The sequence below is a fragment of the Sinocyclocheilus grahami genome, unplaced genomic scaffold, assembly GCF_001515645.1.
Source record: "Sinocyclocheilus grahami isolate Dianchi unplaced genomic scaffold, SAMN03320097.WGS_v1.1 scaffold794.1, whole genome shotgun sequence".
Lineage (NCBI taxonomy): Eukaryota > Metazoa > Chordata > Actinopteri > Cypriniformes > Cyprinidae > Sinocyclocheilus > Sinocyclocheilus grahami.
Window position 1 is genome coordinate 301594 of NW_015505973.1, and position 14276 is coordinate 315869.

The following is a 14276-nucleotide window of genomic DNA, read 5'->3' on the forward strand; positions in this document are numbered from 1 at the left end:
AAGCGTTATTGTAGAAGTTAATTATGAATAGTATGCAATTATACAAGGTTTCTTAAGACTGTCTAGTTGACTAGTCGTTCAGAGAACCCACCCACTAGTTGACAAAAACACATCCCTAAAAAAGACAGGCAAAGGAATTGAGGTGAGGCGTAGAGAAGGGGTCAAGGAACTAGGTGTGTTTTGCTTCGGCTTGTCAGACGCTTGCCATCCTCTGACAACCCACCGCACACTCACACAAGTCTATCCCAACAGGAGATATGACACAAAACCACCCCTGAAATACCAGGCCAGGATTTACAAAAACAACACTGAGTTGACACCTCAGAAAAAAGGCAGTGGGAAAAATGTCCTTGTTGGCAAGAGGCTGCACAAGAAGTATTTTCTTTGCTGTGGACCTTTCACCCGACAGCTGATTCCTAACCTTTAGTTTGGTGAAAAAAGCCTCTTTGGACCCAATTATCAAATTAAGTGGAATTCAGGGTAAAGTTTTTATAGCAATCAACAGAACGCCCATGAAACTCTACTTAAGATGACCTTAAAGCTACATCATTACAACAGGAGATTAAGACATTATAGAGCAGTGGTTCTCAACTGGTTTGGCCATGGGACACACATTTAGAAGGTGCAGAACCTCCTGAAGCTTTAGATCATTTTATATCAGCAGGGAATTTACAAGATAATTTCAACATGGAAAGCTCAGAATTAATTATGAACACGTTTAAATGCTTTTTGAGACGATTAACGTCATTACAAAAAGGTCCAAAACAACATTAAAGCTACTGAGATGGGATAGGGCTACTAAGAAGATTAAATAATGAAGTATAATTACACTTTTCATTCTGCAACTTGTTCAAGAGACGAGATCATTAAAAATCTTTCTGCTGTTGTTCATACTACATAAACTCCCTAAAAAGTCATTCAAATATATTTAACAAACTTAAAAATATAAAACAATTATACTATTATTAGTATTAAAAAGTCATTTCATAATTCATAATTAACTTCTACAATAACGCTTATATATATATATATATATAAGCGTTATTGTAGAAGTTAATTATGAATAGTATGCAATTATACAAGGTTTCTTAAGACTGTCTAGTTGACTAGTCGTTCAGAGAACCCACCCACTAGTTGACAAAAACACATCCCTAAAAAAGACAGGCAAAGGAATTGAGGTGAGGCGTAGAGAAGGGGTCAAGGAACTAGGTGTGTTTTGCTTCGGCTTGTCAGACGCTTGCCATCCTCTGACAACCCACCGCACACTCACACAAGTCTATCCCAACAGGAGATATGACACAAAACCACCCCTGAAATACCAGGACAGGATTTACAAAAACAACACTGAATTGACACCTCACAAAAACGCAGTGGGAAAAATTTCCTTGTTGGCAAGACAAGGCTGCACAAGAAGTATTTTCTTTGCTGTGGACCTTTCACCCGACAGCTGATTCCTAACCTTTAGTTTGGTGAAAAAAGCCTCTTTGGACCCAATTATCAAATTAAGTGGAATTCAGGGTAAAGTTTTTATAGCAATCAACAGAACGCCCATGAAACTCTACTTAAGATGACCTTAAAGCTACATCATTACAACAGGAGATTAAGACATTATAGAGCAGTGGTTCTCAACTGGTTTGGCCATGGGACACACATTTTCCCATGGTCATCAAGCCGTGACCCATTTTCCTCAGAAAACATACAAAACTGCAATTCTGTTTAGTGCTAATAGTGCAGCAGAAATCACTGTACCTTTAAAAATTTTAATATATTTAAAAGTCCAAATCCAAAATCACAAAAGACGTAACTGTATGTGACATACATAGATACAACAGAACATTGTGTCCCTTGGCAGAATGCAGTATCAACTTTGGCTGGCCATTGTTAGGGGATTCTGGGTTTTTACAGCATTCCTGACAGTTTCCAAACAAGGTTACACTGAAATAAGAAACCACACAATTGCAATGTGACTTCAGGAAATACTCAAAGGAACCAAAGGCTAAAAGCTACATCCACTGATTCCCTGGCCTGTCGTTTCTGTCTCAAAGTAAATCTCATCACGGTCACAAGTAAACACAAACGGAGACGAACTCAACTGGCTCCTGAGATACCTGCTTGGTGTTTGATGTTCAATCTGCAGACAGAAAAGCTTAAAGGGATCCACCTTAACTTTGATTTGTTTGTCGTATGTTTAGTGGACTCTACAAGTTTGAAAAGGATCATCTTTGATCATGGAATAGGGAGACAAACTGGCACCACATCTAAGGACGTCATTCTTCGTTTATTTTCCTCTCTGGAGTTATAAAAACCCAAAGGAATGAGTTAAGAGCGGGGATCAGTTACCGTCAGGTATGGGTGTGCCCAAGACCTGTCACATTACACAAGATGAGTCAGGAAGAATAAGATCAGAGAGTTACTACAATGACCACATGGTATGTGATTTGTGGCGGTGTTCTACCAGCTGCTGGGTTTTACTATGAAAACAAGAAAAACAAAGCTGGTCTTTACATCACGTAAATGGCACCGCAAATAAAATGCAATGCAATCAGAATGGCTTTCATTAGCCACATGTAATGCAAAACTGTGTCAGTAGGATACATACGCATCAGGAATTTGTCTTTGTACAAGCCGCTAGCAGATTTGATGGCAATCACGTCACAGTTTCTGCATGCTTGAGGCTTCGGGAACAAAGAGATAGACTGTATACAATATGTCTGTTATCCTGTTGCACTGTATTTGCACAGCGTAAACAAATCTGGCATCAGGTACCCAGTGTAATTTATCCAACACTTGCAATTTAAACCAGACTTACAAATACAACAATACACTCTGCATTACATTCTATTTTTAGAGGCAGATGCTTTTTTGCAAAGCAACTCTAAAGTTTTTTTTTTGTTTTTTTTAAGGTTAAAACACATGACTTTGTATTTTTGCATATGATTTTTGGCCAGTATGGCTGTATAAACGCATCAGTTGGTAGAACTGTTGCTAAACCTTCAGTATATTGGACCCATAATAAGTAGGCCAGACGACTTTAAATGTCTTTAAGGGGTTAGTTCACCCACAAATGAAAATTAGCCCATAAATTACTCACCCTCAAGTCATCCTATGACTTCCTTCTTTCAGACGAATCCAGTCGGAGTTATGTTAAAAATTGTCTTTGATCTTTCAAGCTGTTGGCACTCAGCGGGTGTTGCAGTGCATCAGTCCAAAATAAGTTAAATAAAAAGCGCCCATCCTTAATAAAAAGTGTCTCACACAGCACCGGGGGGTGAACAAAGTCCTCCTGTAGTGAATCGATGCTGTAGCGAACTCAGATTGGATTCGTCTGAAAGACGAAAGCCATATACACCTAGAATGACTTGAGGGTGAGTAATTTATGGACTAATTTTCTTTTTTGGGTGAACTAACCCTTTAAATGCAAGAGACACAATAAAACATTAAGTAATATATAATAATATTGAGTAAACATTGAGAAAATACAAAATGAGATGCATTACAAACAGTTTTACAGTTTTGTTTCTCTCGTTTTTAACTTTGTCATGATGTAATATATTATAATGTAATGTAATATAATGTACACATAAGTCAGGGGTGTCAAACTCAATTCCTGGAGGGCCAGAGCCCTGCAGAGTTTTGTTCCAACCCTGCTCCAACACACATACCATGTAGTTTTCAAATAAGCCTGAAGGACTTGGTAAGTTAGATCAGGTGTGTTTAATTAGGGTTGAATCTAAACTCTGCAGGAATCCCGCTCTCCAGGAATTGAGTTTGACACCCCTGATATAAATCCAAGTTCCAAAAAATAACTTAACATACGTAACTTTACGCAACATAACTCAACATCCCATTTCCAAAAATATGTTAAATTAATTTAATTTAAGTCAAGTCAAGTCACCTTTATTTATATAGCGCTTTTAACAATACAGATTGTGTCAAAGCAACTGAACAGCATTAATTAGGAAAATAGTGTCAATAATGCAAAATGACAATAGTAAACACAAATTTTTCAGTTAAAGACAGTTCATCATTGAATTCAGTGATGTCAACATCCAGCTCAGTTTAAATAATATCTTTGCAATCATGTCAACGATATCGCTGGAAATGAAGTGTTATTGAAGTGAAATGAAGTGAAATGAAGATTATTAATTTAATATGTAATTCACCTGATAATCCAAAACTCGACATTACCACATATGACTACATATAATTATCAACCATTCTTTGAAAATCCAGCAAAAATACATTATATATATATACAGCTACAGTCTTATTACTCATTCCGTGATATATGATTTTGGTCATACCACACACCCCTGCTGTCTACTATGACGCACTACTAAGGCTGCAGTTAAATGTGTAAACATCCACCATGTAAAACCAAGGCTAGACACAGGCTCTTTCCCTATTGTACGTTTCCATACATATGTGTGGAGTGAAGAGTCCGTGCAAATGCGAACCGTTTGCCACAAGAAAGCCAGCTCCACGGTCTATGGATTAAATGTCCTCTGAAGCCACAGAAAGCCTATTAGTCTCAGACTGAACCTTCAGAAACACTTGCAAAGAATGCATTAGAAATATTCACTTAAATATTCCACTTAAATAATAAAACTAACATCTGATGCCTGTGCTTCAACATGCTTTTGGGCATATAAAAGTACACGTGATTGATGGACTTGTTCTAAGTACTCCATCCCTCCTCACTGTTCCTGCTCAATTAGAACTTCAAAGACAGCACATCAAACGCAAAAATGTACAGAGCGCCCATCCGTCCGCCTTCACACGCGCCGTGTTCAGCCGTTACCTCGGACTCTTACACCTTGTCTCCATTTCATTGTTAAACACACTTAAAAACCAGGTAAGCCTTGATTTTAAATTGTGCAAAGATGTCAATTATAGCTAATCAACCTTTTCTCCATCTCAAGAACTTCAAAAATGACTTGGTGAATGAGTTGGCTTTTTTGGCTATAAGATTTCATTAAACCTTTCATGTCTATCCAAGTTTTTCCCCCATGTTTAACTCATCTATGAATTACTCATTTAGTATCAATTCAAATTTGCAGTCTGTTATTCAGCATGCTTATCAAAAGCGTTCTGACACCTTTTAAGCACTAAATTATCAAAACATAAAAATTAATGATTACTAGATGAGGACTTCCTTAAAATAAATTAATACTTTTATTCAACAAAGATGCATTAAATTGGTCAAAAGTGACAGTAAAGTCTTCACTTAAAGGCACAATATGTAATTTTCGCCGCTAGAGGGCGCGTATTCAAAATAAACAAATAGACATAAAGGCGTAGTTTGATGATGCCGTGACTGGGTGTGGAATCATGGGAGTCATCTTCATCCCCACAGCCGATGCAATCTGACGGGACTCAGGCAGAAATCATGTTCATGGATGAGCTAATGATTTATTAACGTAGTGGAATGAAGCAGGGTGAGGCTGAAAGCCGTCGAAGCGAAACGAGGCCGCTGAATGAGCGCGAGCATATAAAAGTACACGTGATTGATGGACTTGTTCTAAGTACTCCATCCCTCCTCACTGTTCCTGCTCAATTAGAACTTCAAAGACAGCACATCAAACGCAAAAATGTACAGAGCGCCCATCCGTCCGCCTTCACACGCGCCGTGTTCAGCCGTTACCTCGGACTCTTACACCTTGTCTCCATTTCATTGTTAAACACACTTAAAAACCAGGTAAGCCTTGATTTTAAATTGTGCAAAGATGTCAATTATAGCTAATCAACCTTTTCTCCATCTCAAGAACTTCAAAAATGACTTGGTGAATGAGTTGGCTTTTTTGGCTATAAGATTTCATTAAACCTTTCATGTCTATCCAAGTTTTTCCCCCATGTTTAACTCATCTATGAATTACTCATTTAGTATCAATTCAAATTTGCAGTCTGTTATTCAGCATGCTTATCAAAAGCGTTCTGACACCTTTTAAGCACTAAATTATCAAAACATAAAAATTAATGATTACTAGATGAGGACTTCCTTAAAATAAATTAATACTTTTATTCAACAAAGATGCATTAAATTGGTCAAAAGTGACAGTAAAGTCTTCACTTAAAGGCACAATATGTAATTTTCGCCGCTAGAGGGCGCGTATTCAAAATAAACAAATAGACATAAAGGCGTAGTTTGATGATGCCGTGACTGGGTGTGGAATCATGGGAGTCATCTTCATCCCCACAGCCGATGCAATCTGACGGGACTCAGGCAGAAATCATGTTCATGGATGAGCTAATGATTTATTAACGTAGTGGAATGAAGCAGGGTGAGGCTGAAAGCCGTCGAAGCGAAACGAGGCCGCTGAATGAGCGCGATACACGGCTCGAAAGCAGCGGACCTATTATTATTTGTCTATCATTCTAGATACATTTGAAAGTTCTGTTATTATGCTACTCTGTGCGGTCGTCACCGGTCTATTAAAACGCACAACATATTAAAGCGTTTTTGGTGTTTCCATGTTTTCTACAAAACCAGAAATCGAGGGGGCTTGTCTCCATTTCATTGTTAAACACACTTAAAAACCAGGTAAGCCTTGATTTTAAATTGTGCAAAGATGTCAATTATAGCTAATCAACCTTTTCTCCATCTCAAGAACTTCAAAAATGACTTGGTGAATGAGTTGGCTTTTTTGGCTATAAGATTTCATTAAACCTTTCATGTCTATCCAAGTTTTTCCCCCATGTTTAACTCATCTATGAATTACTCATTTAGTATCAATTCAAATTTGCAGTCTGTTATTCAGCATGCTTATCAAAAGCGTTCTGACACCTTTTAAGCACTAAATTATCAAAACATAAAAATTAATGATTACTAGATGAGGACTTCCTTAAAATAAATTAATACTTTTATTCAACAAAGATGCATTAAATTGGTCAAAAGTGACAGTAAAGTCTTCACTTAAAGGCACAATATGTAATTTTCGCCGCTAGAGGGCGCGTATTCAAAATAAACAAATAGACATAAAGGCGTAGTTTGATGATGCCGTGACTGGGTGTGGAATCATGGGAGTCATCTTCATCCCCACAGCCGATGCAATCTGACGGGACTCAGGCAGAAATCATGTTCATGGATGAGCTAATGATTTATTAACGTAGTGGAATGAAGCAGGGTGAGGCTGAAAGCCGTCGAAGCGAAACGAGGCCGCTGAATGAGCGCGATACACGGCTCGAAAGCAGCGGACCTATTATTATTTGTCTATCATTCTAGATACATTTGAAAGTTCTGTTATTATGCTACTCTGTGCGGTCGTCACCGGTCTATTAAAACGCACAACATATTAAAGCGTTTTTGGTGTTTCCATGTTTTCTACAAAACCAGAAATCGAGGGGTTATGACGTCATTGGAAGGTGACAGAATGACACTATAGACACGGTCCGTGTCACTAGTTAAAATTGCTTATTTCTCTGGATTTAAACATTCTTCAAAACATGTGGGATAATGCAAGTACACAAGTCAGCAAAATATATAACGCTGTTCTAGTGGTTTTTGGATATTTTAATAAAAAAATCTTACATATTGTGCCTTTAAAGACTGACTTTACTGTTACACAAAAAAAAAAAGAAAAAAAGAAAAGAAAAAAAAAATGCTACTCATTTGAACTTTTTATTCAACAAAGAATCCTAAAAAAACATGTTTCCACAAAAATATTAAGCAGCACAAATATTTTCAACATTGATTGTTTCTTGAGCACCAAATCAGTATATGAAAATGATTTCTGAAGGATCGTGTGACACTGAAAACTGTAATGGCTGCTAAAAATTCTGTTTTTTCCATCACAGGTATAAATTACATTTTAACACACATTATAACAGAAAATAGTTATTTTAAATTGTAATATTAGCCTTCAATTTGGCTAATACTCTTGAGTCACGAAGAGCCTTACTGCACAGAATGTGCTTCGCTTGGAGCAGAAAGCTGATTACGGATGGAGCAAATCAGAGCATATGTGCGCTTCTCGCTCTCCGTTTCTTCTCATTCAAGCTCAGCACAGCTAGGCTGGCCTAATGTATTTTTTTTAGATACACAGCAGGAGTGGAATGCAAAAGACTCTACAATTGGCTCACTTAAGCTCTGATTTCTTTTCTTTCTCTCTAAACTAACGACAAAGTGCACTGTGAGAGCCCATATCGAGTGCTTGTGTCCCCTGTTTGTGTAACACAATTAAACTCTGCTGGGCATTGCAGGACTCACTGAAGTCAAGCCAATGCTGCAATGAGACTTCATCCATCTAGCTGTACACAAGCAAAACAATAGAAAAATCAACAGACCGCCAAGTAGGCAATTACTCTGGCTGAAATGCTTGTGCAGAGTTGAGGTTAAGTACTAAAACTAGCGGGTAATACATTTCTTACCACCTACTGTACAACTGGATTTGTGTGGTCTGCCGTGGGCCTGCATCAACACATCTAGCCAAACTCTGGTCATCACATTTTTTTAGATGTCAGATGCCTACTTTTGCAATCATAGATAATAAACCATGGTAAAAGCTATAATGTAAATCCAGTTAGTGTGAAAGCAAGTTAAATATCTAGAGTACAGAAAAACAATTCTGCACAGTACTCAGTCCAATTCCATAAAATTAATTAGGTTGATTTCAGAAATCACTGATCCATTCACATTAGGCTTGCAACTGGGTTAATCTCATGAAAACAATCTCAAAGAGTACACGTGCATAGAGTACCAGTTCTGCCCATGCAGAAGGTAAAGAGTGTGAGATTTCTGATTTTTGTTACATATAACTATAAACTATTAAAACAGAAAAACAAGCAGAAGCCCACAAATTGTGATCAACTCCGAGAACTAATAAGGCAAGAATGGATCGCCATCAGTCAGGATTTGGCCCAGAAGTTAATAACCAGCATGCCAGAGCGAATTGCAGAGGTTATGAAGAACAAGGGTCAACACTGTAAATATTGACTTGTTATATTTTTTTTGCCAATAAAAGCCTTTAAAACTAATGATATGCTTATCATTGTTTTTCAGTATACCATAGAAACATGTGGAAAAATAATCTACAAATACTGTAGCAGCAAACTTTGCAAAACACTAAATTTATGTCACTGTCAAAACTGTTGGCCATGACTGTATACCTAGTGTTTGGTGCACAATAGTCTTGCCGTGATAGACGGTGCTGACGGTGATACCGTTGTTAAGCCGCAACACCGGTTACGTCACTTGCCCACCGTGGCACCGACCCCCACCGTCGTTTAGATTTTTTTATAGTAAAAAAATTTTTTAGTTCAGTAATAGAACAGACACTACAATTAAAAACTGAACGTGGCTGCTCAATGCAGCGTGCCGAACGACAGTCGCATTACAGATCAGATTTCATTTCTCCAGTGAGGAGAGTGAGTCGAGCTGACTGACAAGAAGAGTGAGGTGAGGTGAGACAGACAAGACGATCGCGGATGATTTAGTTTCAAAACGAAATGCAAAAGCGCCTGTTTGGCAGTATTTTGGATTTTGAAATGCCTGTTGACTTTTGCTGTATATCTAAGGTGATTTTGGAAGGTTTTTTAAACATTTGTTTCTTATTTAATTGGTTCCACATTGTTTGCTGATTTTTACTTTATTTAAACTTTGTGTAATTTATTTTATTTGACATCAAGGTGTATGCCGTGCCTCCAAGCTTTCTTATTCGTTTTGCTAATAAACGTTCTACATTTCTTATTTATTTAGTTATATATTATACGTTTACTTATTTCCAGTTTTGTATAGGCTACCTATTTAAACTTTATGTAAGTTATTTGTTATTTTATATTAGGCATAGCCTGCCATATAGCATGGTGTATTTTTATTAGTTTTGTTAATAAATGTTCTATGTTTTACATATAGGCTAAATTGAGTTTAACGCTGTATTTTGCATTCAAGCAATTGATGTCGAATTGCCGCTAATTCGAAAGTGAAAGTAAAATGCGCACGGTGCTTTTAAGCTATGTAAAAGCGAAAAGAAAGCGAGGAAAAGAGGGACAATTCAAACAAACTAAAAAACTAACAATTGCTTTACGCCGAATTGCCGCTATTTGAAAGTGAAAGTAAAATGTGTACGCCGCTTTTGCAAGCGGTGATACCGGTATTACCGGTGTTGTCCCGCGTCGATTAACCGGTGGGTAAATTCCTCACCGTCACAACCCTAGTGCAAAATTCAAGTACATTAAAGTTATTCAAATCAATCCAATGTCTACAGAGTTGTGCAGCTAGTACAGAGTTGTGCAGCTAGTTATAGATAAATATTACATCAATAAATTGTATATTACAGTAATAAAAATAATGTTACAATAATGAGAATTAGGCAGGAAAATTATGTTAATATATACACACACACATATATTAAGTATTATATTATAAATATAGAAATATTTATGTTAATGTGTCATAGCAGATGCCAGTAATCTCAAAATGTCCAAGTTCATGGTAATTAATCAGTCTGCTTTGATTACTTAGTCACAGTATCTAAATGTACAATGAATTTCAGATCTAAAAGTACACAACATCAGACATGCACAGCTTTTAACACACACACACACACACACACGCACGATGAAGTGGTCTAACACTTGCTAGCTTGCTCCAGCTGGATGTCAGATCACTCGGCTTCATGATGTCCAGTCATGTTCTGCTGAGTGTGAAGTTATTTTATGAATGTGCATGGGGTGGCTGACCTGATTGATGGAATTGGCTGTACAGGAGGAGAGAAACGTTCCGAACGAAGCCATCAAAAAAGTGACAGGGTCAAAGGGCACTGGAGCCATGGCATAGCCAGCAGCTGCTGTAGTAACCACAAGAGCTACAGAGAGAAAGAAAGAGTGAGGTTACAAAGTAGCTTATTGATTTAGTTCAAAAGGCAACTTCAGTTTTTAGAAAAATGTAATGACAAAAGTAAATGAAAAATAATGAACAAATAACTAAAAATGATAAAATAACTGATCATAAATTACACAAAAAAAACTTTTGGCAGCATTTCATATTAAATACAATGGAGTTTTAACATCTTGTAAAAAAAAATGCATCAATTCAACAACAACAACAAAAGAAGAGTGTCTGGTATTCAAGAGTGTTCTCATTAGGCTATTAGACATTGATAAATTGTCATGCTATCATATCTCTAAAATTTGTCAGAAATCTAACTTCCAGCATATTATGCAAGTTAATTATGCATGACATGCAAGTGGAATGCTCACCACATAAAATATTGTCCTTTCAGAAAAAGCTAAAGAAAATTTAAAAGGATGAAAACTGCCAAAGTACTTAATGGGCTAAGACTATTTTTTAAACTGATTACATGATTAACCATAATAAAGCAATTAAACTTAATAATCAATCACTAGACAAGTCAGTGCTTTTTTAGATTAAGTATCACATTTAACTTTCCATGAGCTTCATGATCAGCAGATTAGCTCATGATTAGCTTTGATTACTGCATAAGTAACTACAAGTTCATGTTCAACTAACAGTATCTTATATCGCAATATGACTTTCATTCATACAAAATCCATAAAACATATCATACCTGTTAATTTAATTTTGGAGAGCCGTGCGTAAATCCCTGGTAAATCACTGTATTCAACTTTCAACTCCTTCCACTGCCGGGCCTCCAAGCGGGCTGCCCTGGCCGCTTCCGGTTCAATCTGGTCACATGTCGGCACCACAGTACCTGGTTCAGGCTTTAAGGCTGGGATCTGCTGAACCTGACTGACCACCGAATCATCTCGATCATCCAGCGCAGAGGCAACAGGCTCCTGCTTGGCTCTCGCTCTCTGGCAGAGACTGCTGCTGCTCTTCACATACTGTTGAAAGATGGAAGAAATATGGTTAAAACGCTGAATATTTATTTGACTGATTATTTATGTTACATGGAATTTGCATATGCCTAATTTATTTTGCAACAATTTAAAAGAAAAATAAATAATATTATATAGAAATAATATCCTCCTGCAAAAATATTGTAAGAGAGTTGGATCAAAAAAGCCTAGATAATAATTACAGATATCAATAATGTCTATAAACAGAGAGCTGAAGAGCTGAATTGCCTTGGTCAATGTATTACTGTTATGCATCCATAAAGGCAGCACTTCACAGCCTATACCTGTCTCTTCAGGAAGCAGAGATGCTGGAACGTGATCCATTCTGCTTGATTTTTCCTGCAGAGTTGAATCAGACTCCTGACGCTCATGTGACTCCTAGATGCATTTGCAATGAGCTTCTGCTGCACACTGACACCAAGCAAACCTTCAACAAGAGAAGACAATACTTGATAACTGTTTAAGTCAATGCCACCACATCCAAGAACATGACAACAGCAAAAAATACAATGAGAAATATTAATTCAAAAGTAAAAAGGCATAATTTAAATAATAATAACCAGTGCTGGTGGAGTACAATACAATACAGTAGCATTAAAAACACAATATATAAAATACAGAAGAAAAATGTGTTGCCACTTCATGCAAAAATAGCATACCTGCTCACAATGTTGTAAGCTTTAATTGACTTTTTACCTTTACAACTGTGTATAACAATACCTTTTGGAGTGATTTTTCATGTGAACAAAATATGGAGTCAGACCATTTCATTGTATAAAACGTGAAACTTTCCTATTCAAATTATCAATTGCATAGTATATGCTTTATATGCATCAAGTCCATGTCAAATCAACTCAATTTACTTAGAGATTTGACAACCTTCCAGTGACGTCATGTCAAATTACACATGCAACACTCACGAGGAGACAATACAGCACAAAAAATAAATAAAAATAAAAATACAGCAGTTTTTCAGTTATACAAATTTCAATTTCAGCACATAATATTCTCTCTCTCTTTACACACACACACAGGTTTGTTTTTATGGTTTATGGGGACTCTCCATAGGCGTAATGGTTTTTTACTGTACAAACCATATTTTCTATTGCCCTACACCAACCCTACCCCTAAACCTACCCCTCACAGGAAACTTTCTGCATTTTTTGATTTTCAAAAAATCTCATTCTGAATTATGTATGCCTTTTGAATTACGGGGACATGGAAAATGTCCTCATAAATCACCTTCTCGTTGTAATACCTATGTCATACCCATGTTATTATACAAATGTGTGTCCTGGCACCACTTTGAAAAATAGGTTCATGTCACGTAAACTGTGTTGATATTGTAAGGTCATACTGCTGCAGTAGCGCTTCAGTGGCTAGGGTAACCGGCTAGCATTCTCTTAAAAAGCCACCCCGGAAAGAGCGAAAGCTCACATACGCTTCATTAACATAATATAGTTATTAATACCATCGCGCGGAAGGCATTTCCAGACTCCCGTCAGTCTACTACATGGTGTTTTGTACATGTTCTTCAAGCGAACGACCGGCTGCCGCTGAGTCCCCTTCACCTGCTGCAGCGCGCCATCTTGACCTCGCTCTCGGAAGCGAAGTGTTTCCTGTGACGTGTTTCCTGCTGGCTGCTGTAACACGTGAGCACGCTTACGAAGCAAACTTTCTGAACTGTTATAAATAATAATAAAAAAATAAACCCAGTGAAGTGAAAGGTATAAATGAACGCATTAAAAATAACAAATATGTGTTAGACATGTGAATAACAACTGTGAGAATTATTCTAAGTTATTTGCCAGCAGCTGGCCTTGTCTGATTTGATAGATTCTTATTCTAATCGTTTTAATTCTTAACTTAACGTATTGTGCAATAACGATGGAAATGTCCAAAAGCTTTATTTTAGTCAAGACTCTTCTGTGTGTCTGAAACAACTTGAAAAATAAGAAAAATTACTTGAAAAATGTATCAATGTAAAAAATACAATAGATATACAATATATCATTACTGTGCATGGGCTACCAAGACCTGCAATGGTCTTCTATCTTATTGCACACCTCGTACATTATTCATAATTTCCTAATACTGATATAGTAGTTTGCAATGTCTGATAACCCATTATACAAAGAGATGATTCAGCCTACTTTGTGAGATACTGTTCATATTGTCTATTAAAGATCTCCTAAGAATAGAAATGTGAGATCAAGATCAATTTCCATTTTATCAGTAAATAGACATTCCTTATGATCCTGCATATCTTCCTCCAGTATTAAAGGCCTGATGGTTGAAACCTGCCATCCAAACCCATTTCCCTGATTCATCTCATTCATTATGGCCGCTTCCTGGCCAGCCCTCCCATCCTCTCCAGATTACATGATCTAATCTCGCTCCCCTATCCAGATGCAGCTCTGATGAATGTCAGACTCAGCAATGCCCAGCGGTATGTTCTA

At 37.1% G+C, this 14276-nt stretch overlaps 1 protein-coding gene across 1 annotated transcript; it reads right to left on the reverse strand.

Annotated features, from left to right (window-relative positions):
* Positions 1 to 1849: 1849 nt before the first annotated feature.
* On the reverse strand, positions 1850 to 13423 carry LOC107561837 (protoheme IX farnesyltransferase, mitochondrial-like). Its single transcript, XM_016246331.1, has 6 exons — positions 13289 to 13423; positions 12102 to 12244; positions 11526 to 11802; positions 10678 to 10802; positions 2600 to 2675; positions 1850 to 2471 (listed from the first exon to the last, which is right to left on the reverse strand). The coding sequence occupies exons 1-6, from the start codon at positions 13344 to 13346 to the stop codon at positions 2452 to 2454; spliced, it is 699 nt and encodes a 232-aa protein (XP_016101817.1). The 5' UTR covers positions 13347 to 13423; the 3' UTR covers positions 1850 to 2451.
* Positions 13424 to 14276: the final 853 nt, after the last annotated feature.